Source organism: Coregonus clupeaformis, unplaced genomic scaffold, assembly GCF_020615455.1.
Source record: "Coregonus clupeaformis isolate EN_2021a unplaced genomic scaffold, ASM2061545v1 scaf1484, whole genome shotgun sequence".
NCBI lineage: Eukaryota > Metazoa > Chordata > Actinopteri > Salmoniformes > Salmonidae > Coregonus > Coregonus clupeaformis.
In genome coordinates this window covers 47501-72026 of record NW_025534938.1, presented here as the reverse complement: position 1 = coordinate 72026, position 24526 = coordinate 47501, and the positions used below count along the sequence as shown (strand labels likewise).

General features: G+C 45.3%; 1 protein-coding gene across 1 annotated transcript in view; it reads right to left on the bottom strand.

Annotated features, from left to right (window-relative positions):
- LOC123487135 (thyrotropin-releasing hormone-degrading ectoenzyme-like) overlaps positions 1-15098 on the bottom strand; it is a gene marked incomplete at its 3' end in the record, with an annotated part of 61128 nt that extends 46030 nt beyond the window's left edge. The window contains exon 1 of the mRNA XM_045218292.1: positions 15051-15098. Within this exon, the coding sequence (XP_045074227.1) occupies positions 15051-15070 (20 nt within the window). The remainder of the gene's footprint in view (positions 1-15050) is intronic.
- Between the last annotated feature and the right edge of the window lie 9428 nt (positions 15099-24526).

Genomic DNA, 24526 nt, shown 5'->3' with positions numbered 1-24526 from the left:
TGGTTGACTGACTAGCTGACTGGCTGACTAGCTGACTGGTTGTCTGGCTGACTGGCTGATCGAATTACAGAATGACTGGCTGACTGGTTGACTAACTGACTGGCTGACCGAATGACAGAATGACTGGCTGACTGAATGACTAGCTGACTGGCTGACTAGCTGACTGGCTGACTAACTGATTGGTTGACTGGTTGACTGGCTGATCGAATGACAGAATGACTGGCTGACTGGTTGACTGACTGACTGGCTGACCGAATGACTGGCTGACTGAATGACTAGCTGACTGGCTGACTGGCTGACTAGCTGACTGGTTGACTGGCAGACTGGCTGATCTAATGACAGAACGACTGGCTGACTGGTTTACTCACTGACTGGCTGACCGAATGACAGAATGACTGGTTGACTGGCTGACTGGCTAACTAGCTGACTGGCTGACTAGCTGACTGGCTGACTAGCTGACTGGTTGACTGGCTGACTGGCTGACTGGCTGACTGGTTGACTGGCTGACTGGCTAATCGAATGACAGAACGACTGGCTGACTGGCTGACTGGCTGACTAGCTGACTGGTTGACTGGCTGACTGGCTAATCGAATGACAGAACGACTGGCTGACTGGTTTACTGACTGACTGGCTGACCGAATGACAGAATGACTGGTTGACTGAATGACTAGCTGACTGGTTGACTGGCTGACTAGCTGACTGAATGACTGGCTGACTGATTGAATGACTGGCTGACTGAATGACTGGTTGACTGACTAGCTGACTGGCTGACTGAATGACTGGCTGACTGGCTGACTGGCTGACTAGTTGACTGTCTGACTGTCTGACTGGTTGACTGGCTGACTGGCTGATCAAATGACATAATGACTGGCTGACTGATTGACTGGACTGACTGGCTGACCGAATGACAGAATGACTAGCTGACTGGCTGACTGGCTGACCGGCTGACTAGCTGGCTGGTTGACTGGCTGACTGGCTGATCGAATGACAGAATGACTGGCTGACTGGTTGACTGACTGACTGGGAGAGGGGGAGAGGGGGAGAGAGGGGGAGAGAGAGGGGGAGAGGGGGAGAGAAAGGGGAGAGAGGGGGAGAGGGGAGAGAGGGGGAGAGGGGGGAAAGAGGGGGGAGAGAGGGGGAGAGAGAGGGGGAGAGGGGGAGAGGGGGAGAGAGGGGGAGAGGGGGGGAGAGAGGGGGGAGAGAGGGGGAGGTCCTTCAGGGGGCGTTTGGACCCCACACGGTGACATATAAAGGGCTATCAGAATCAGTAGGAGCCTGATAAACTGACGGTTAGGCTGATTGGAGATCTGAGGTGGTGAAGCTGGTTTAGATCTGAGGTGGTGAAGCTGGTTTAGATCTGAGGTGGTGAAGCTGGTTTAGATCTGAGGTGGTGAAGCTGGTTTAGATCTGAGGTGGTGAAGCTGGTTTAGATCTGAGGTGGTGTAGCTGTTTAGATCTGTGGTGGTGAAGCTGTTTAGATCTGAGGTGGTGAAGCTGTTTAGATCTGAGGTGGTGAAGCTGTTTAGATCTGAGGTGGTAAAGCTGGTTTAGATCTGAGGTGGTGAAGCTGGTTTAGATCTGAGGTGGTGAAGCTGGTTTAGATCTGAGGTGGTGAAGCTGCTTAGATCTGAGGTGGTGTAGCTGTTTAGATCTGAGGTGGTGAAGCTGGTTTAGATCTGAGGTGGTGAAGCTGGTTTAGATCTGAGGTGGTGAAGCTGCTTAGATCTGAGGTGGTGTAGCTGTTTAGATCTGAGGTGGTGAAGCTGCTTAGATCTGAGGTGGTGTAGCTGTTTAGATCTGAGGTGGTGAAGCTGGTTAGATCTGAGGTGGTGAAGCTGGTTTTAGATCTGAGGTGGTGAAGCTGGTTTAGATTTGAGGTGATGAAGCTGGTTTAGATCTGAGGTGGTGAAGCTGCTTAGATCTGAGGTGGTGTAGCTGTTTAGATCTGAGGTGGTGAAGCTGGTTTAGATCTGAGGTGGTGAAGCTGGTTTAGATCTGAGGTGGTGAAGCTGCTTAGATCTGAGGTGGTGTAGCTGTTTAGATCTGAGGTGGTGAAGCTGCTTAGATCTGAGGTGGTGTAGCTGTTTAGATCTGAGGTGGTGAAGCTGGTTAGATCTGAGGTGGTGAAGCTGGTTTAGATCTGAGGTGGTGAAGCTGGTTTAGATTTGAGGTGATGAAGCTGGTTTAGATCTGAGGTGGTGAAGCTGGTTTAGCAGTGTTAACACTGAGGGATCGGTCCTTCGTTAGACACTAACGCTGCGTTTACACAGACAGCCCAATTCTGATATTTTTTCCACACATTTATTTATTTTTTTTTTTCACCTTTATTTAACCAGGTAAACCAGTTGAGAACAAGTTCTCATTTACAACTGCGACCTGGCCAAGATAAAGCAAAGCAGTGCGATAAAAACAACACAGAGTTACATATGGGGTAAAACAAAACAAAGTCAAAAAATAAAATAAAAATAAAATACAACAGAAATACATATATATACAGTGTGTGCAAATTTAGCAAGTTATGGAGGTAACGCAATAAAATAGGCTATAGTGCAAAATAATTACAATTAGTATTAACACTGGAAAGATAGATGTGCAAGAGATGATGTGCAAATAGAGATACTGGGGTACAAATGAGCAAAATAAATAACAATATAGGGATGAGGTAGTTGGGCGGGCTAATTTCAGATGGGCTGTGTACAGGTGCAGTGATCGGTAAGGTGCTCTGACAACTGATGCTTAAAGTTAGTGAGGGAGATAAGTGTCTCCAGTTTCAGAGATTTTTGCAATTTGTTCCAGTCATTGGCAGCAGAGAACTGGAAGGAATTGCGGCCAAAGGGAGGTGTTGGCTTTGGGGATGACCAGTGAGATATACCCGCTGGAGCGCAGACTACGGGTGGGTGTTGCTATGGTGACCAATGAGCTAAAATAAGGCGGGGATTTGCCTAGCAGTGATTTATAGATGGCCTGGAGCCAGTGGGTTTGGCGACGAATATGTAGTGAGGACCAGCCAACAAGAGCGTACAGGTCACAGTGGTGGGTATTATATGGGGCTTTGGAGACAAAACGGATGGCACTGTGATAGACTACATCCAATTTGCTGAGTAGAGTGTTGGAGGCTATTTTGTAAATGACATCGCCGAAGTCAAGGATCGGTAGGATAGTCAGTTTTACGAGGGCATGTTTTGCAGCATGAGTGAAGGAGGCTTTGTTGCGAAATAGGAAACCGATTCTAGATTTAACTTTGGATTGGAGATTCTTAATGTGAGTCTGGAAGGAGAGTTTACAGTCTAACCAGACACCTAGATATTTGTAGTTGTCCACATACTCTAGGTCAGACCCGTCGAGTGTAGTGATTCTAGTCGGGTGGGCGGGTGCAAGCAGCGTTCGGTTGAAGAGCATGCATTTAGTTTTGCTAGTGTTTAAGAGCAGTTGGAGGCTACTGAAGGAGTGTTGTATGGAATTGAAGCTCGTTTGGAGGTTTGTTAACACAGAGTCCAATGAAGGGCCAGATGTATACAAAATGGTGTCGTCTGCGTAGAGGTGGATCTGAGAGTCACCAGCAGCAAGAGCGGCGTCATTGATATACACAGAGAAAAGAGTCGGCCCAAGAATTGAACCCTGTGGCACCCCCATAGAGACTGCCATAGGTCCAGACAACAGGCCCTCCAATTTGACACATTGAACTCTATCTGAGAAGTAGTTGGTGAACCAGGAGAGGCAGTCATTTGAGAAACCAAGGCTATTTAGTCTGCCAATAAGAATGCGGTGGTTGACAGAGTCGAAAGCCTTGGCCAGGTCAATGAAAACGGCTGCACAGTACTGTCTATTATCGATCGCGGTTATAATATCGTTTAGGACCTTGAGCGTGGCTGAAGTGCACCCATGACCAGCTCGGAAACCGGATTGCATAGCGGAGAAGGTACGGTGGGATTCGAAAATGGTCGGTGATCTGTTTGTTGACTTGGCTTTCAAAAACTTTTTGAAAGGCAGGGCAGGATGGATATGGGTCTGTAACAGTTTGGATCTAGAGTGTCACCCCCTTTGAAGAGGGGGGATGACCGCGGCAGCTTTCCAATCTCTGGGGATCTCAGACGTTACGAAAGAGAGGTTGAACAGGCTAGTAATAGGGGTTGCGACAATTTCGGCGGCTAGTTTTAGAAAGAAAGGGTCCAGATTGTCTAGCCCAGATGATTTGTAGGGGTCCAGATTTTGCAGCTCTTTCAGAACATCAGCTGTCTGGATTTGTGTGAAGGAGAAGCGGGGGGGCATGGGCAAGTTGCAGCGGAGGGTGCAGAGCTGGTGGCCGGGGTAGTGGTAGCCAGGTGGAAAGCATGGCCAGCCGTAGCAAAATGCTTGTTGAAATTCTCGATTATTGTAGATTTATCGGTGGTGATAGTGTTTCCTAGCCTCAGTGCTGTGGGCAGCTGGGAGGAAGTGCTCTTATTTTCCATGGACTTTACAGTGTCCCAAAACTTTTTGGAGTTAGTGCTACAGGATGAAAATTTCTGTTTGAAAAAGTTAGCCTTTGCTTTCCTAACTGCTTGTGTATATTGGTTCCTAACTTCCCTGAAAAGTTGCATATCGCGGGGCTATTTGATGCTAATGCAGTACGCCACAGGATGTTTTTGTGCTGGTCAAGGGCAGTCAAGTCTGAGGAGAACCAGGGGCTATATCTGTTCTTAGTTCTGTATTTTTTGAATGGGGCATGTCTATTTAAGATTGAGAGGAAATTACTTTTAAAGAACAACCAGGCATCATCTACTGACGGAATGAGATCTTTATCCATCCAGGATACCTGGGCCAGGTCAATTAGGAAGGCCTGCTCGCTGAAGTGTTTTTGGGAGCGTTTGACAGTGATGAGGGGTGGTCGTTTGACCGCGGACCCGTTACGGACGCAGGCAATAAGGCAGTGATCGCTGAGATCCTGGTTGAAGACAGCGGAGGAGTATTTAGAGGGTAAGTTAGTCAGGATGATATCTATGAGGGTACCCATGTTTACGGATTTAGGGTTGTACCTGGTAGGTTCGTTGATAATTTGTGTGAGATTGAGGGCATCTAGTTTAGATTGTAGGATGGCCGGGGTGTTAAGCATATCCCAATTTAGGTCACCAAGCAGTACGAACTCTGAGGATAGATGAGGGGCAATCAATTCACATATGGTGTCCAGGGCACAGCTGGGGGCTGAGGGGGTCTGTAGCAGCGGCAACAGTGAGAGATTTATTTCTGGAAAGGTGGATTTTTAGAAGTAGAAGCTCAAACTGTTTGGGCACAGACCTGGATAGTATGATAGAGCTCTGCAGGCTATCTCTACAGTAGATTGCAACTCCACCCCCCTTTGGCAGTTCTATCTAGACGGAAAATGTTATAGTTGGGGATGGAAATTTCAGAATTTTTGGTGGCCTTCCTAAGCCAGGATTCAGACACTGCTAGAACATCAGGGTTGGCGGAGTGTGCTAACGCAGTGAATAACTCAAACTTAGGAAGGAGGCTTCTGATATTTATGTGCAGAAAACCAAGACTTTTACGGTTACAGAAGTCAACAAATGATAGCTCCTGGGGAGTAGGAGTGATACTGGGGGCTGCAGGGCCTGGGTTAGCCTCTACATCACCAGAGGAACAGAGGAGGACTAGAATAAGGATACGACTAAAGGCTTTAAGAACTGGTCTTCTAGTGCGTTGGGTACATAGAATAAAGGGGGCAGTTCTCCGAGCGTTGTAGAAAAGATTCAGGGCATTATGTACAGAAAAGGATATGGAAGGATATGAGTACAGTTCAGGTAACCCTAAGCGTTGGGTAACAATGAAAGAGATAGCGTCATTGGAGGCACCGATTGAGCCGGTCTCGGCGTGTATAGGGGGTGGAACAAAGGAACTATATGAGGCAGTTTGAGAGGGACTAGGGTTCTACAATGAAATTGTATAATAAGAACTAACCCAAACAGCAATAGGCAAGGCATAATTGACATGGGAGAGAGGCATAAAGCAGTCACAGGTGTTATTAGAGAGAGCTAAGACAACAACTGGAAATAGTGATAACGTTTGGGCTAAGACTAAACAGAATAAACAGGACAGGGTACCGTGTAAAGGAACAGTCCAGCAGGCATCAGCTGTGCAGCTGAGTGATCGTAAGGTCCAGTGAACAGCAATATGTGAGTCCGAGAGCAGTTCAAATTGGTGCTTCAGCACAGCTAGCAGGGAGCACAGTTGTAGTTTGCGTGTGCTAGCGGGCCGGGGCTGGCAGATGGATCTTCGTGGTCGTCGCAACTGGAAGCCTGATGAAACCACATCAGACTATTTCGTCGGCAAACCAGTCGTGTTGGATCGGCGGGGCTCAGTGTTAACACTAGGAGGTCGCGTCCGGTTGACAGAGAGGTAGATAGCCAGGAGATGGGCCTGAGGCTAGCTCAGGGCTAACTGGTGCTTGCTATAGGGCAATGGTAAATCAGCCACAACAGGTTGCAGCTAGCTAGCTGGTTGTGATGATCCGGCGCTAGGGTCCAGTGATTCCGGCAGAAAGTCCAATAAGCTCTGGGTCGATAGCACGCTGGGTCGATAGCACGCTGTGCAGACTGGCCGACAAATTGTCCAGGCTAGAGCTAGAGCTGGCTGGTGGATAGTGTAGGCCACGGACAGTGGGGAAGACGCTAACGGTGACTAATAACAGGTAGCCATTTAGTTGCGGCTACACTAGTATCAGCTTACGGTTCTTGATGAAAGTTATAAAGAAATAATAGAATCCTTTCCACGTTGGGTGAGGCGGGTTGCAGGAAAGTATATTTAGTTAAAGAATGAGAAGTAAAAATTAAGAGATATATACAAAATAGACAAAAAAAACAAGAAACAGGATATTTACACAGGACGATGAAATAAAAGCGACCGCACTGCTACGCCATCTAATCTTTTCACATCAGATCTTTCCAGAGCTGATCTGATTGGTTAAAAGACCAATTATTGAAAAAAATATCAGAATTGGGCTGCCTGTGTAAACACTGCCTAACACACACATGCACACAGACACATGGAGGCACACTCAAAGATACACACATTCACATACATACACACACACGTATTCACACACACACACACACACACACACACAAAGCAAGGGATGGCTCTCCTGTCAGACAGTGAGCTATGCAGTTATTTGTTGGTCATGGAGGGGATATTTATAAATGGGATTGCCTCTTTATTGACAAAGCATTGGAGATAAATACTATGAATTAAAGGACTAGAGATGAAGAGAAACCTTCTACATAAAAGGATGTCCTCTCCTCTATGCTGTCTTAACTCTGTGGCCCTGTGTAGCTCAGTTGGTAGAGCATGGCGTTTGCAACGCCAGGGTTGTGGGTACATTTCCACGGGGGGGCCAGTATGAAAAATGTATGCACTCACTAACTGTAAGTCGCTCTGGATAAGAGCATCTGCTAAATTACTTAAAATGTAAATATAATGGTACTCTCCTCTATACTGTCTTAACTCTGATATAACGGTACTCTCCTCTATACTACTGTCTTAACTCTGATATAACGGTACTCTCCTCTATACTACTGTCTTAACTCTGATATAATGGTACTCTCCTCTATACTGTCTTAACTCTGATATAACGGTACTCTCCTCTATACTACTGTCTTAACTCTGATATAATGGTACTCTCCTCTATACTGTCTTAACTCTGATATAATGGTACTCTCCTCTATACTGTCTTAACTCTGATATAACGGTACTCTCCTCTATACTGTCTTAACTCTGATATAATGGTACTCTCCTCTATACTGTCTTAACTCTGATATAATGGTACTCTCCTCTATACTGTCTTAACTCTGATATAATGGTACTCTCCTCTATACTGTCTTAACTCTGATATAACGGTACTCTCCTCTATACTACTGTCTTAACTCTGATATAATGGTACTCTCTCTATACTGTCTTAACTCTGATATAACGGTACTCTCCCTCTATACTACTGTCTTAACTCTGATATAATGGTACTCTCCTCTATACTGTCTTAACTCTGATATAACGGTACTCTCCTCTATACTACTGTCTTAACTCTGATATAATGGTACTCTCCTCTATACTGTCTTAACTCTGATATAACGGTACTCTCCTCTATACTACTGTCTTAACTCTGATATAATGGTACTCTCCTCTATACTGTCTTAACTCTGATATAACGGTACTCTCCTCTATACTACTGTCTTAACTCTGATATAATGGTACTCTCCTCTATACTGTCTTAACTCTGATATAACGGTACTCTCCTCTATACTGTCTTAACTATGATATAACGGTACTCTCCTCTATGCTACTGTCTTAACTCTTGATATAACGGTACTCTCCTCTATACTGTCTTAACCCTGATATAACGGTACTCTCCTCTATCCTACTGTCTTATCTCTGATATAATGGTACTCTCCTCTATACTACTGTCTTAACTCTGATATAACGGTACTCTCCTCTCTATACTACTGTCTTAACTCTGATATAATGGTACTCTCCTCTATACTACTGTCTTAACTCTGATATAACGGTACTCTCCTCTATACTGTCTTAACCCTGATATAACGGTACTCTCCTCTATACTGTCTTAACTCTGATATAACGGTACTCTCCTCTATACTGTCTTAACCCTGATATAACGGTACTCTCCTCTATACTGTCTTAACCCTGATATAACGGTACTCTCCTCTATACTGTCTTAACTCTGATATAATGGTACTCTCCTCTATACTACTGTCTTAACTCTGATATACCGGTACTCTCCTCTATACTGTCTTAACCCTGATATAATGGTACTCTCCTCTATACTGTCTTAACCCTGATATAACGGTACTCTCCTCTATCCTACTGTCTTATCTCTGATATAACGGTACTCTCCTCTATACTGTCTTAACTCTGATATAACGGTACTCTCCCTCTATACTGTCTTAACTCTGATATAACGGTACTCTCCCTCTATACTGTCTTAACTCTGATATAACGGTACTCTCCTCTACACTACTGTCTTAACTATGATATAACGGTACTCTCCTCTATACTACTGTCTTAACTCTGATATAACGGTACTCTCCTCTATACTACTGTCTTAACTCTGATATAACGGTACTCTCCTCTATACTACTGTCTTAACTCTGATATAACGGTACTCTCCTCTATACTGTCTTAACCCTGATATAACGGTACTCTCCTCTATACTGTCTTAACTCTGATATAACGGTACTTTCCTCTATACTGTCTTAACTCTGATATAACGAGTACTCTCCCTCTATACTGTCTTAACTCTGATATAACGGTACTCTCCCCTCTATATTGTCTTAACCCTGATATAACGGTACTCTCCTCTATACTGTCTTAACTATGATATAACGGTACTCTCCCTCTATACTACTGTCTTAACTCTGATATAACGGTACTCTCCTCTATACTACTGTCTTAACTCTGATATAACGGTACTCTCCTCTATACTGTCTTAACTCTGATATAACGGTACTCTCCTCTATACTGTCTTAACTCTGATATAACGGTACTCTCCTCTATACTACTGTCTTAACTCTGATATAACGGTACTCTCCTCTATACTACTGTCTTAACTCTGATATAACGGTACTCTCCTCTATACTGTCTTAACTCTGATATAACGGTACTCTCCTCTATACTGTCTTAACTCTGATATAACGGTACTCTCCTCTATACTACTGTCTTAACTCTGATATAACGGTACTCTCCTCTACACTACTCTCTTAACTCTGATATAACGGTACTCTCCTCTATACTACTGTCTTAACTCTGATATAACGGTACTCTCCTCTATACTGTCTTAACTCTGATATAACGGTACTCTCCTCTATACTGTCTTAACTCTGGTATAATGGAACTCTCTTCTCATACCTCAGAACAGATTATGATCCTACACAGACCCTTGGGAAGAAGGCATATGGAATGGAGACACAACACAAATGTATTCCCTGACATAAACATGTCGCTGCTGCAATGACTAAGCTAAACTGGGTCTGAACAATCATCTCAATATCAATTAAAAAAGGCAATTAAGCTCCCTCTCCGTTACTCCTCCATCCCTCCATTTCCCATTCCCTTGATACCTCCATTCCCTCCATCCATATCATCACTCCATCCCACCTCCCTCCATCTCTCTATCCCTCCATCATATCATCGCTCCATTCCTCCATTTCTCCATCCCTCCATTTCTCCATTCTATCAGTTCCCAGCCAACTCCCCACCGCCTTGGAGTGCTGCTCTGTGTCTGAAAACCAAAAAAGCCCCATGTCGCCACGTTTTTCAAAGGAAAAGCTAAGTTTGTATCAGGTTTTGGATTTCACTCCCTATACCCTTAACATCAGAGCAAAACCAGGCACAATACTCACAGGCAGCTGAGGGGTAGAGAGAGGGGTAGAGATAGAGAGAGAGAGAGAGAGAGAGAGAGAGAGAGAGAGAGAGAGGTAGGCAGAGAGAGAGAGAGGTAGAGAGGGAGAGAGAGAGAGAGAGAGAGAGAGAGAGAGAGAGAGAGAGAGAGAGAGAGGTAGAGAGAGAGAGAGAGTAGAGAGGGAGAGAGAGAGAGAGAGAGAGAGAGAGAGAGAGAGAGAGAGGTAGAGAGAGAGAGAGAGAGAGAGAGAGAGAGAGAGAGAGAGAGAGAGAGAGAGAGAGAGAGAGAGAGAGAGAGAGAGAGAGAGAGAGAGAGAGAGAGAGAGAGAGAGAGAGAGAGAGAGAGGTAGCGAGAGAGAGAGGGTGGTTGTCAGAGGCTGAAAGGCCCAGCAGGCTACTCTTATTGGAGAGATGAAGGGGGAGCAGAGGGGAGGCAGGGAGAGGCAGCGGATCGAAGGAGGTATTAGTACAGTGTTGAAGGGCGTTAAGTGTGTTTGGGATGATGGTGAACCCGTGGGAAAACGACAGAACCTGGCTGGACGATCTGCAGCATCGCTGGGCTATGTCTGGGAAACGTCTGCACTATTTTCTCCTAAACTAGACTCAGTAAAGAAAGACTTTAGGCTCACTAGACAAGACAGTCAGGTGAAGCAGAGTATCAGGGGCATGGACAGGGATGGGAACTAACCACATACAGCACTTTGAGTTCCCCTAGCCTGGTCCCAGATCTGTTTGTGCTCTTGCCAACTCCATTGATTGTCAAGCTAAAACATGGCATGACTATGAGTGACAGGGAGTTGGCATGATAGCACAAACAGACTGACACTCAGGCTAGAGTCCCCCCTCCCTTACACTGTAAAAACGCTTTGAGCATCGATCTGGACTGGAAAAGCTCTATATAAATTCGATATTATGATCGCTGTTATGCAGACTATTCGGTACAGTACAGTAGTAAAACCTAATGCGCTATCCTGTACATCTGTTCTGAAGCACGTTCTCTGTCTACGTCCCAAATGGCACCTATTCCCTATATAGTGCACTACTTTAGACCAGGGCCCATATGGTTCTGTGTCAAAAAGTAGTGCATTATATAGGAATAGGCTGCCATTTGGGACGAAACCTCAGTTTGTCGTCACAGCCAATCCAATCAGTGTAATTAGCATTGATTTCCTGTTTACAAATCACTGAAGTCATCTCCTTTAATGATCCCCCGCCAGCTGCCCGGTGCAGCGTTCGGCTGAACGTATCGGTACGAAAGTCACCAAGTCACTTATTGACCAGGTTGGGTGTTTGGCGTGTGGCTGTGTGACCGTTGTTCATATGCAGAGTTCAGATGACAGTATCCTTCCCTTACACTGTAAAACGCTTTGAGCCAGGTCGCAGTTGTAAATGAGAACTTGTTCTCAACTGGCTTACCTGGTTAAATAAAGGTGAAATAAAGATAAAATAAAATAGCTGACACTGATAATCTGTGTGCCCCACATGGCACCCTATTTCTATAAATAGTCACCCTATGGGACCTTGTCAAAATAAGTGCACTACATAGGAAATAGGGTGCCATTTGAAAACGCAGACCTTGTTATTTTGAAGAGTCACAGAACAGAAGTTGGTGGTTCAAGTCATCAGATACAAGTCAGTTGCAGCTACATACACACACACACACACACACACACACACACACTCCCCTTCCCACTGCTCGTGGTAAATGCATGAGGCAGTACCTACAGTACATGGACAGACTGACACACCCATTGGCATATTGATTGACTGTGGTCAGTCAACGTTGTGGTGTGTGTGATTGTGTGTGTGTGTTGTGTTTATGTTTGTGTTTGTGTTTGTGTGTGTGTGTGTGTGTGTGTGTGTGTGTGTGTGTGTGTGTGTCTGTGTGTGTCTGACCTTTTGCTGCTTTCCACCAGCTGCATGAGGCTTCTAGAATAACTGACTGGCCAATGGAACAACGTCATGCTGCATGGGGCTTCTAGAATAACTGACTGGCCAATGGAACAACGTCATGCTGCATGGGGCTTCTAGAATAACTGACTGGCCAATGGAACAACGTCATGCTGCATGGGGCTTCTAGAATAACTGACTGACCAATGGAACAACGTCATGCTGCATGGGGCTTCTAGAATAACTGACTGGCCAATGGAACAACGTCATGCTGCATGGGGCTTCTAGAATAACTGACTGGCCAATGGAACAACGTCATGCTGCATGGAGCTTCTAGAATAACTGACTAACCAATGGAACAACGTCATGCTGCAAGGGGGCTTCTGAGAATAACTGACTGACCAATGGAACAATGTAATGCTGCATGGGGCTTCTAGAATAACTGACTGGCCAATGGAACAATGTCATGCTGCATGGGGCTTCTAGAATAACTGACTGACCAATGGAACAACGTCATGCTGCATGGGCTTCTAGAATAACTGACTGGCCAATGGAACAACGTCATGCTGCATGGGGCTTCTAGAATAACTGACTGGCCAATGGAACAACGTCATGCTGCATGGGGCTTCTAGAATAACTGACTGGCCAATGGAACAACGTCGTGCTGCATGGGGCTTCTAGAATAACTGACTGACCAATGGAACAACGTCATGCTGCATGGGGCTTCTAGAATAACTGACTGGCCAATGGAACAACGTCATGCCGCACGGGCTTCTAGAATAACTGACTGGCCAATGGAACAACGTCATGCTGCATGGAGCTTCTAGAATAACTGACTGACCAATGGAACAACGTCATGCTGCATGGGGCTTCTAGAATAACTGACTGACCAATGGAACAACGTAATGCTGCATGGGGCTTCTAGAATAACTGACTGGCCAATGGAACAACGTCATGCTGCATGGGGCTTCTAGAATAACTGACTGACCAATGGAACAACGTCATGCTGCATGGGGCTTCTAGAATAACTGACTGGCCAATGGAACAACGTCATGCTGCATGGGGCTTCTAGAATAACTGACTGGCCAATGGAACAACGTCATGCTGCATGGGGCTTCTAGAATAACTGACTGACCAATGGAACAACGTCATGCTGCATGGGGCTTCTAGAATAACTGACTGACCAATGGAACAATGTCATGCTGCATGGGGCTTCTAGAATAACTGATTGACCAATGGAACAACGTCATGCTGCATGGGGCTTCTAGAATAACTGACTGACCAATGGAACAAGGTCGTGGTACCATGGTTGGTTTAGGCCTGCAGGTACGGTACCATATGGAGTGAGGGTTGAGGAGGAAGTGGCCATAGTACTAAAGTACACGTTAATGCATTATGAATCCAATAAAACAGATTGCAACACTGTCATGGTTTGTGTTGAACCACTGAATATGAATATTGGACAGAGGCTCCCAGAAGGACTTACTGCTGAGAGTGTTTAACTGGCTCCTTATTCTATATTTTATTGTGAAGTTACTGCCAATGCCAATATGTTCCCCAATGCAAACTAACACTGCAGCTATAGATCAAACAGACTCATTCACTAAGGCACTTTAGCAACATTCCATCTAGGAAACATGTTGGTAGAACTCAACAAAAGTATGAGTAGATGGAATTAATTCAACGTGCGTCATCGTGCATGAAAGGCCAATGGGGTACAGTATAAATAGTAACAAATGTAAATATGTATTTGACAGTGGTTATCTTGGAATAGTTCTTTCGTTTACTTAACTCCATTGGTCCCAGGACTACCACAGTGAAAAAGCTGAAATTCACTACTTTCATTCATCTGCTTGGGTCTGCCCTCACATTTAGCCTCACATTGACATGTTTTACCATTTTCTTTTCAGGACAACCAGGGCAAAAACGATTTGACAAACAGTTGCATTCATGAGTTTTATTGACAAAGGTCCACCGAGCAAAAAATGTGATACAAAATGTCATGAATAAGAATGCTGTAAGTACATAAATGGTTTGCTCAGTGGGAAATGAATATTCAACTAGTCAGTGACAACTGTATGGAGTTTGTGACGTAAACTATGTGAGCTTATTACAGTATTTTACGCACTATGTCCTGGGATTTCCTGGGATCTTCTGTGTAGAAGAACCTTCCCTTCCAACTACTCTTCTGTGGCTTGTGAGCGTCATCATAGAGCAAAACAGGTGCGTGCTCATGAGAGGCTTTTTATAGATGGGGCATAACAGTTGGTTTCTCAAACAGTATTAAGAATATGTTTGTAGGACTCGTAGTTTTGAAACCGAAATGTACTTTATGAGGGTATTATACAATATAATGCTTCATTAAGAAAACGCCACCAGAGGGTGTCAGAGTTGAACAGGCTATCTCAGCCCTCATTAATCACACATACTAGTGGTTGGTATCAGCGGATGCAGAACAAATGTTTAAAAAGGGGGTTAGAAGGCCAAAACGCGTTGGCATTACTGAGAGACTCAAGAGTTCAGCTAACAGCGTCACACACTGCTTTGATGACAGCATCACACACCGCTTGAAGTAGGCACTTGGGTTGAGAGCCAGACATGACAGCATAAAACGTGTTTAAAATCAAAGGCTACTTTGTAATATAATGGCTAATCCGTTTCATTTTTATTGGGGGAAAAACACGGTTAGTGGACGGTACAGGCTACAGACACACTGCTAACTCACACATCATGCCATGTGGGTGTGGATGCATAGCGGTAACTGTAATGTAAATGGTTACCTTCTCTCTCCCTGCAGCATATATGAGCTGCGGAAAAATCCCAGGAGTTCGCTTATTTGGAGCCTCGAAAGTAATGTTTACTTTATACGTCCTCATGGGCTTTAGTTCCCTGTGTAAAGCGATCACATAAACCTGGTTGGCTCGGTAGTGGAACTGGCGGTGGATTCTCATGACGCCGGGTTTTTTGTTGTCCGAGTAAACCGCCACTTTCTCCACCTCGAGGCGGTCGGTGTGAAGCACCTATGAACTTGGTAGAGTTCACACACTCCGAATTCAATGTTCACTTCCCCGGAGAAAGTAAAGTTATCCATGTACACTGAGAGACGCAGGTCGTACGGGGGCAGAGACTCGGTAACCGGAGGTGTCGCCACGGCTGGGCTTCCTCATCTTTGTGGTTCCCGTTTCCATCCCGTGACCCGTTGAACTTGGCGTTAGAGCCGTTGCCCGCTCGTGAGGTGCTCTCCCGGCGCACTCCTCGAACCGGACGCTGAGGAGAACCGCGATGGCCGTGACGACGATGAGCGTGAGGATGGAGATGGCAAACCCCAGACCAGTTTCTTGTGGACGGTGATGCTCCGCTCCGGGTCCGGGGCCGAACCAACCATGCTATCGGCCCATTGATCCGACAGGCCGTTCCTCGTGTTGTTATCCTCTATCCCCATCGGAGTGAACGATAAGCCCTTGTTGCCAAGCTTATCCTCCAAAGGCATACTCTGCCGAATCAGAATATGAGGTTTGGTTGGGGTTCGGGCGCAACAGGGAAACGAAATCCGGATAACAGAGTGTCATCAGTCAGGTCTAATAGCTGCCACTTAGAATAGTCATAAATGTGTCTCGGAGACGCGCACGGCTGATGCCCTGTTGAAGTGCCCGGCAGTAGCAATCCGACGCGGAATCATAAAAGTGTCCAAAATCAACTTTCCTTGTAGATTGAAATAACGGCTGAATCACAAGCGCGAGTATTGGAGTTTAATTTGCTATCCTCATTGTTATCTATCTGCCTTCACGGCCTCCGTCTCGGCGCACACAAAGTGCTGCACAGAACACAATCCATCCCGGGACTGAGCGATGCTGCTGATGCTGATGCTGCTGATGCTGTTACTGATGGTCCTCACCCTCCGAGCGGTGTGCTCATATTGGAGCTGCTCCGACTCTCCACACTATAAATGACTGGACCTCTCTCTCTCTCTCTCTCTCTCTCTCTCTCTCTCTCTCTCTCTCTCTCTCTCTCTCTCTCTCTCTCTCTCCCTGCTCTCTCTCTCTCTCTCTCTCTCCTCGCTCTCTCTCTCTCTCTCTCTCTCTCTCTCTCTCTCTCTCTGCTCGCTCCCCCCCCCCCCCCCTCTCTCTCTCTCTCTTCTCTCTCTCTCTCCTCCTTTCGCTCGCTCGCTCTCTCTCTCTCTCTCTCTCTCTCTCTATCTCCAAGCGCCGTAGGAATCTCAGCCTACTTCTTCTTGTAAGGAGGAACTCACGACGGATTTCAACCAGTTAGGAGAAAAAAAAACAATTACCAACGACGGAGAGCGAATGAGTTTCCCAGCCCCCCTCTTGCTTTGCCAGAGAACAAATAGACCGAGATCATTCCGAAATGCGCAGTAGGACAGAGTAGGAGAGCTCTCCCTCCCCCTCTGTGCAGAATAGCGGTCTCATCTCCTCGCTCGGTGAGATACGCCTCGTCAGGAAATTATGTAGGTCTATGGGAAAAGACTTGGAACTGTAGTCAATGCTGAAACCGTCAAGAGCGACGGGGCTACGGCAGGGCCAGCCAGCGGTTGCGGCAGCCGTCCTTAGAACAGAATATTGCACCCCGTCCGGCTGCCTGCAATCTGTTCACACCTACCTACATAGACTACATCATGGCATTCATGGTAGGCGCGATAAGGAGGGTAGTAGCCTATTGTAATACCAGGATCAATAATACCATAGCCTATATGCATATTTACGCACAGACATTACGCACGGATATAGGGGGAATTTGACACGAGCATAACTCTAAATGATGTGTGATACATTGTAAACAATTAGTCAGAAACACTTCAGTGGCTTCAGTGACACCAGTGGAACGATATAAATGGCTATGGTCTCCTGTACAGTCGTTTGATGTTCGCCATCTTGTGGACCGGGAACAAAGCGCAGCCTAATTGTTCATAATTTCCCAGCATGCACAGCGACACTGTCATTATTCCCATTTCCATAAACACTTTTCTCTCAAACAAGTTAAACCAATAGTCACATATGGGTCTGTAGAAGATACCCACGCTGTGTTTTGTCATTGGTCTGTAGGTCTGTAATACACGTTTATAATGTGAATTCTCCTATTCAGCCCAAAGCACAAAATAGAATTACAAAAATAACATACTTACACTTGATTAGGTAGTTATTTGATTCAGAGTAGCGGTTGAATGGGGGTTTCATCAGGGTCTTCCTGTTGAATCTCCAAGCAGGGCACTTTTCTCTAAAATCTTAAATAATCCATCTGATTACTGAACAAATACATAGAAACATGTGAGTAACAACCACTATCTGTTTATATCCACACTGTGCATTGGCAGCACAAACTGCAGATATATTCCATACATACACTTTCCCTGGGAAAGGTCATTAACGGTGACTAATGGTGTTTCACTAACTGCTTCTCCAAATGCACCTTTTTTCCCTATATAGTGCAATTTTTTGAACAGGGCCCACTTAGGGTGCATATGGAAAAGGGTGCCATTTGGGGACACAAGCCATATCAGCGGCTCGCGGCCTCTCCCCTCAATAACAGTTTAACTCGAGTGAGACAGACCGAGGTGAAACAGCCCACCACATCTGTAATCGACATGCAGAACGAGGAATGCTCACAGCACACATAATCAATATGAGACCTTAATGATACCAGCAGCAGCGAAACCCAGCAGCGATGCTCTAGTATGTGCAGGGGAGTGGTTCAGTATTCATATTTACACCAACTTGTCCAGTGTTTTTCAGATATGGGTGAAATAGTTTCCTTGCAAGAAATGGTAATGAATTATGTTAAAAAGCTGCTTTTCTGTGTTGGAATGTTGTGGGCGTACCCCAACAACAGAATGGTGTGGGCGTATACCGGTCATAAAAAAATTGTAATGCAAGTAGATCGCTAATTGGTCAGTTTATTCTCCTCAGGAGGATGACATCATCCTCTATGAGGAAATAGTGTAGCATTTTTTAAATAGTCTGTTTAAGAGACAAGTTCAAGGTGGGGTTTTTGTAATGTTTTTTTGCTTCGCCACAAATAGGAATATAGGACAAATCAACAACATTATTTGGCTATGAGTTAACAGAATGTGAACTTTTGAAAAGTGAGATTTTCTGAGTTGACAGTTACTTTAATGAAGAAGATATTTTGACGTGGCCTGCTTGGAGACAGTAGTCTGGGCTGTGGTGGTCTGTGACGTGGCCTGCTTGGAGACAGTAGTCTGGGCTGTGGTGGTCTGTGACGTGGTCTGCATGGAGACAGTAGTCTGGGCTGTGGTGGTCTGTGACGTGGTCTGCATGGAGACAGTAGTCTGGGCTGTGGTGGTCTGTGACGTGGCCTGCTTGGAGACAGTAGTCTGGGCTGTGGTGGTCTGTGACGTGGTCTGCATGGAGACAGTAGTCTGGGCTGTGGTGGTCTGTGACGTGGTCTGCTTGGAAAAAGTAGTCTGGGCTGTGGTGGTCTGTAACGTGGTCTGCATGGAAAAAGTAGTCTGGGCTGTGGTGGTCTGTGACGTGGTCTGCATGGAAAAAGTAGTCTGGGCTGTGGTGGTTCAGACGTGTTCTGCATGGAAAAAGTAGTCTGGGCTGTGGTGGTCTGTGACGTGGTCTGCTTGGAGACAGTAGTCTGGGCTGTGGTGGTCTGTGACGTGGTCTGCATGGAGACAGTAGTCTGGGCTGTGGTGGTCTGTAACGTGGTCTGCATGGAGACAGTAGGCTGGGCTGTGGTGGTCTGTGACGTGGTCTGCATGGAGACAGTAGTCTGGGCTGTGGTGGTCTGTGACGTAGTCTGCATGGAGACAGTAGTCTGGGCTGTGGTGGTCTGTGACGTGGTCTGCATGGAGACAGTAGGCTGGGGCTGTGGTGGTCAGTGACGTGGTCTGCATGGAGACAGTAGGCTGTGTTGGTCTGTGGCATGCTTCAGTAGTATTAGTGTAGTGGTTCAGTAGAATCAGTGTGGTGGTTCAGTAGTTTCAGTGTAGTGGTTCCGTAGTATCAGTGTAGTGGTTCAGTGGTATCAGTATAGTGGTTCAGTAGTATCAGTGTGTAGTAGTGGTTCAGTAGTTTCAGTGTGTAGTAGTGGTTCAGTAGTTTCCGTGTAGTGGTTCAGTAGTATCAGTGTGTAGTAGTGGTTCAGTAGTATCAGTGTAGTGGTTCAGTAGTATCAGTGTAGTGGTTCAGTAGTACCAGTGTAGTGGTTCAGTGGTATCAGTGTAGTGGTTTAGTAGTATCAGTGTAGTGGTTCAGTAGTATCAGTGTGTAGTAGTGGTTCAGTAGTATCAGTGTGTAGTAGTGGTTCAGTAGTCAGTGTGTAGTAGTGGTTCAGTAGTATCAGTGTAGTGGTTCAGTAGTATCAGTGTAGTGGTTCAGTAGTTTCAGTGTAGTGGTTCAGTAGTATCAGTGTGTAGTAGTGGTTCAGTAGTATCAGTGTGTAGTAGTGGTTCAGTAGTCAGTGTGTAGTAGTGGTTCAGTAGTTTCGGTGTAGTAGTGGTTCAGTAGTATCAGTGTAGTGGTTCAGTAGTTTCAGTGTAGTGGTTCAGTAGTATCAGTGTAGTGGTTCAGTAGTATCAGTGTAGTGGTTCAGTAGTATCAGTGTGTAGTAGTGGTTCAGTAGTATCAGTGTAGTGGTTCAGTATTATCAGTGTAGTGGTTCAGTAGTATCAGTGTGTAGTAGTGGTTCAGTAGTATCAGTGTGTAGTAGTGGTTCAGTAGTATCAGTGTAGTGGTTCAGTATTATCAGTGTAGTGGTTCAGTAGTATCAGTGTGTAGTAGTGGTTCAGTAGTATCAGTGTAGTGGTCCAGTGGTATCAGTGTGTAGTAGTGGTTCAGTAGTATCAGTGTAGTGGTTCAGTAGTATCAGTGTAGTGGTTCAGTAGTATCAGTGTAGTGGTTCAGTAGTATCAGTGTAGTGGTTCAGTAGTTGTCCGTGTGTAGTAGTGGTTCAGTAGTATCAGTGTAGTGGTTCAGTAGTGTCAGTGTGTAGTAGTGGTTCAGTAGTATCAGTGTAGTGGTTCAGTAGTATCAGTGTAGTGGTTCAGTAGTGTCAGTGTGTAGTAGTGGTTCAGTAGTATCAGTGTAGTGGTTCCAGTAAAGTGTGCAGTTAGTAGTGGTTCAGTAGTATCAGTGTAGTGGTTCAGTAGTGTCAGTGTAGTGGTTCAGTTAGTATCAGTGTAGTGGTTCAGTAGTATCAGTGTAGTGGTTCAGTAGTATCAGTGTAGTGGTTCAGTAGTATCAGTGTAGTGGTTCAGTAGTATCAGTGTGTAGTAGTGGTTCAGTAGTATCAGTGTGTAGTAGTGGTTCAGTAGTATTAGTGTAGTGGTTCAGTAGTATCAGTGTAGTGGTTCAGTAGTGTCAGTGTAGTGGTTCAGTAGTGTCAGTGTGTAGTAGTGGTTCAGTAGTATCAGTGTAGTGGTTCAGTAGTATCAGTGTGTAGTAGTGGTTCAGTAGTGTCAGTGTGTAGTAGTGGTTCAGTAGTATCAGTGTAGTGGTTCAGTAGTAATTCAGTGGAGTGGTTCAGTAGTATCAGTGTAGTGGTTCAGTAGTATCAGTGTAGTGGTTCAGTAGTATCAGTGTAGTGGTTCAGTAGTATCAGTGTAGTGGTTCAGTAGTATCAGTGTAGTGGTTCAGTAGTATCAGTGTAGTGGTTCAGTAGTATCAGTGTAGTGGTTCAGTAGTATCAGTGTAGTGGTTCAGTAGTATCAGTGTAGTGGTTCAGTAGTATCAGTGTAGTGGTTCAGTAGTATCTGTGTAGTGGTTCAGTAGTATCAGTGTAGTGGGTTCAGTAGTATCAGTGTAGTGGTTCAGTAGTATCAGTGTGTAGTAGTGGTTCAGTAGTATCAGTGTGTGTAGTAGTGGTTCAGTAGTATTAGTGTAGTGGTTCAGTAGTATCAGTGTAGTGGTTCAGTAGTGTCAGTGTAGTGGTTCAGTAGTGTCAGTGTGTGTAGTGGTTCAGTAGTATCAGTGTAGTGGTTCAGTAGTATCAGTGTGTAGTAGTGGTTCAGTAGTGTCAGTGTGTAGTAGTGGTTCAGTAGTATCTGTAGTGGTTCAGTAGATCAGTGTGTAGTAGTGGTTCAGTAGTGTCCAGTGTAGTGGTTTCCAGTAGTATCAGTGTGTAGCAGTGGTTCAGTGGTATCAGTGTGTAGTAGTGGTTCAGTATTATCAGTGTAGTGGTTCAGTGGTATCAGTGTACAGTTGGTTCAGTAGTACTGTCGTGTGTAGTAGTGGTTCAGTAGTGTCAGTGTGTAGTAGTGGTTCAGTGGTATCAGTGTGTAGTAGTGGTTCAGTGGTATCAGTGTGTAGTCGAGGTATCAAGCCTCAGTGTCATACATGCCTGTGCTCTCTCATGTCTCATCTGTCAGCCAATGAGGACTGCTGATGCTGGGGAGGTCATATCTGAAGGATGTAGAGATTATGTTTTAGATGAAAGAGCATCTTATTTACAACTCTGGCTGGGAGGGGAGGGTTGGCCTTGCTGTTGGTAAACTGTCCTTAGCTTGTCTAATGAACACACAGAGACCAGACGAGAAATCAAAAAGGTTATCTCTGTCTGTGAGGGGGACGAATTAGTCTCTCTCTCTCTCTCTCTCTCTCTCTCGTCTCTACTCTCTCTCTCTCTCTCTCTCTCTCTCTCTCTCTCTACTCTCTCTCTCTCTCTCTCTCTCTCTCTCTCTCTCTCTCTCTTTTCTCTCTCTCTCTCTACTTCTCTCCCGCTCTCTCTCTCTCTATCTCTCCTTCTCTCTCTGTACTGGAATGCTCTGTACAGTGTAATCTTCTTACATACCTAGATGACCTCAATTCTCTGAATGAACCTCACATTGTTTGCATCAAGGACACTAAGATAACCTCACGACATGACTACCGACCCGTAGCACTCACCGTCTGTAGCCATGAAGTGCTGAAAAGGCTGGTCCAGACTCACATCAACACCATTATCCCAGAAACCCTAGACCCACTCCAATTTGCATACCGCCCCAACAGAGATCCACAGATGATGCAATCTCTTTGCACTCCACACTGCCCTTCCCACCTGAACAAGAGGAACACCTACGTGAGAATGCTATTCATTGACTACAGCTCACATTCAACACCATAGTGCCCTCAAAGCTCATCCACTAAGCTAAGGATCCTGGCACTAAACAGCTCCCTCTGCAACTGGATCCTGGACTTCTGACGGGCCGCGCCCCAGGTGGTCAAGGGTAGGTACAACAACATCTGCCACACTGATCCTCAACACGTGGCCCCTCGGGGGTGCGTGCTCAGTCCCCCTCCCTGTACTCCCTGTTCACCCATGACTGCATGGCCAGGCACAGGACTCCAACACCATCATTAAGTTTGCCGACTTGACACAACAGACGACAACGATGAGACAGCCTTTGTGAGGAGGTCAGAGACCTGGCCTGTGGGTGCCAGGATAAAACCTCTCCCTCGCGACTGACAACAGGGAGATGATTGTGGGACTACAGGGAAAAAAAGAGACCGAGCACGTCCCCATTCCCCATCGACAAGGCTGTAGTGGAACAGAGTTTAGAGCTTCAAGTTCCTTGGTGTCACACATGCCAACAAACTATGTGTTCAAACACACCAAGACAGTCGTGAAGAGGGCACAACAAAACCTATTCCCCTCAGGAGACTGGAAAGATTTGGCATGGGTCCTCAGATCCTCAAAAAAGTTCTGGAGCGCCAAAAGGCTTCTCAACAGCTTCTACCCCCAAGCCATAGGACTCCTGGAACAGCTAATCATGGCTACCCGGACTATCTTTTGCACCCCAGCCCCACCCCCATCCCCCATCCTTTTCACGCTGCTTTGCTACTCTGTTTACTATCTATGCATAGTCACTTTAACTCTACCCACATGTACATATACACCAATTACCTCGACTAGCCGGTGCCCCGGCATACATTTACTCGGTACCGGTACACCCCTGTATATAGCCTCCCTACTGCTTTTTTATTTTACTGCTGCTCTTTAGCTATTTTTTTATTTTTTTATTAATTAACACTTTTCTCTTTTAAAAACTTCTGCATTGTTGGTGGGCTTATATTAGTAAGCATTTCACAGTAATGTCTACACCTGTTGTATTAGCGCATGTGGCAAATAAAATGAGATTACACTGAATAATCACCTTGGACATCAGAATACTATTGTATACTGTCATACATATTTATTTGTTTACTCTACAGTTGCAGATTTCCCTGCGGAGGGAAAGGTGTTCTTTTGAATAGTGGAATGACGAATTCAGATATGTCGTGTTGACGAAGTCAGGCGCGGGACACAGAACTCAATGACATGCATTTACTGAAACACGGTAAAGAACAAGTAAACCTCCCACGCCAGGGAGAAACAAACCCGCTCACCAACGAACACAGGAAACGTTGAATAAACAAACACAATGGAAGCCACAATGTTAAATAGGGAACGGAGTAATTACGATGGGAAACAGGTGTGAACCAATCAGACAAACAACAGGTAAGAACATGAAACATAGGAAACATAGATCGTAGCAGCTAGTACTCCGGTGACACTTGATCAGTAGCCTGCCCGAGCAAGGAGAGGGCAACCTCGTGCAGAATCCTTGACAATGGTCAACCATGTTTGAATAAGGGGATAGGAAGAGCGCCTCGGCAGAATCATGACAAGTGGTCAACCATGTTTAAATATGAATGGCCATGGACGCATGTGGAATGGAAGATGCACAGTAGCTTCTAGAATGTAAAAGTGACCTTTATAAACCAGGCTTCCGTCCAACCTTTTTATGCAAAGTAAAGTACAAGTCTGATATTTTAAAAAACGACTAGAGGCGAAATTTGTTGGTAAACTTTCCAAAAGTTGACAAAAACAAAAATATGCACTAGACAAGGTGGGATCTTTTTTGTGTCTTTAAAATTAATTATCAGAGAAATGTGCAAGTGTTGATACTAATAACCATCATATCAAAGTAAACTTGGAGTCACGTGATGATATGGTGTATGGTCCTCCACTGACGACTCGGAAACCATGCAGTTTATTAGGCTACAGATGAAATAAGTTATGATGAACTTCATAGGGTGGTGTAAGGCACAGTGATGAGCTTGATGCTCCTTTCCAATAAATATTGAGGGGTCTTATTCTGGTGACCAGACATTAGTTATATAATAGAATAAAGACCAGAGTGGCACATTAGCTACTTTGCATTCGGAAAGTATTCAGACCCCTTGATTTTTGTACATAATTCCTCATCTACTCACAATACCCCATAATACCAAGCGAAAACAGGTTTTTAGAAATG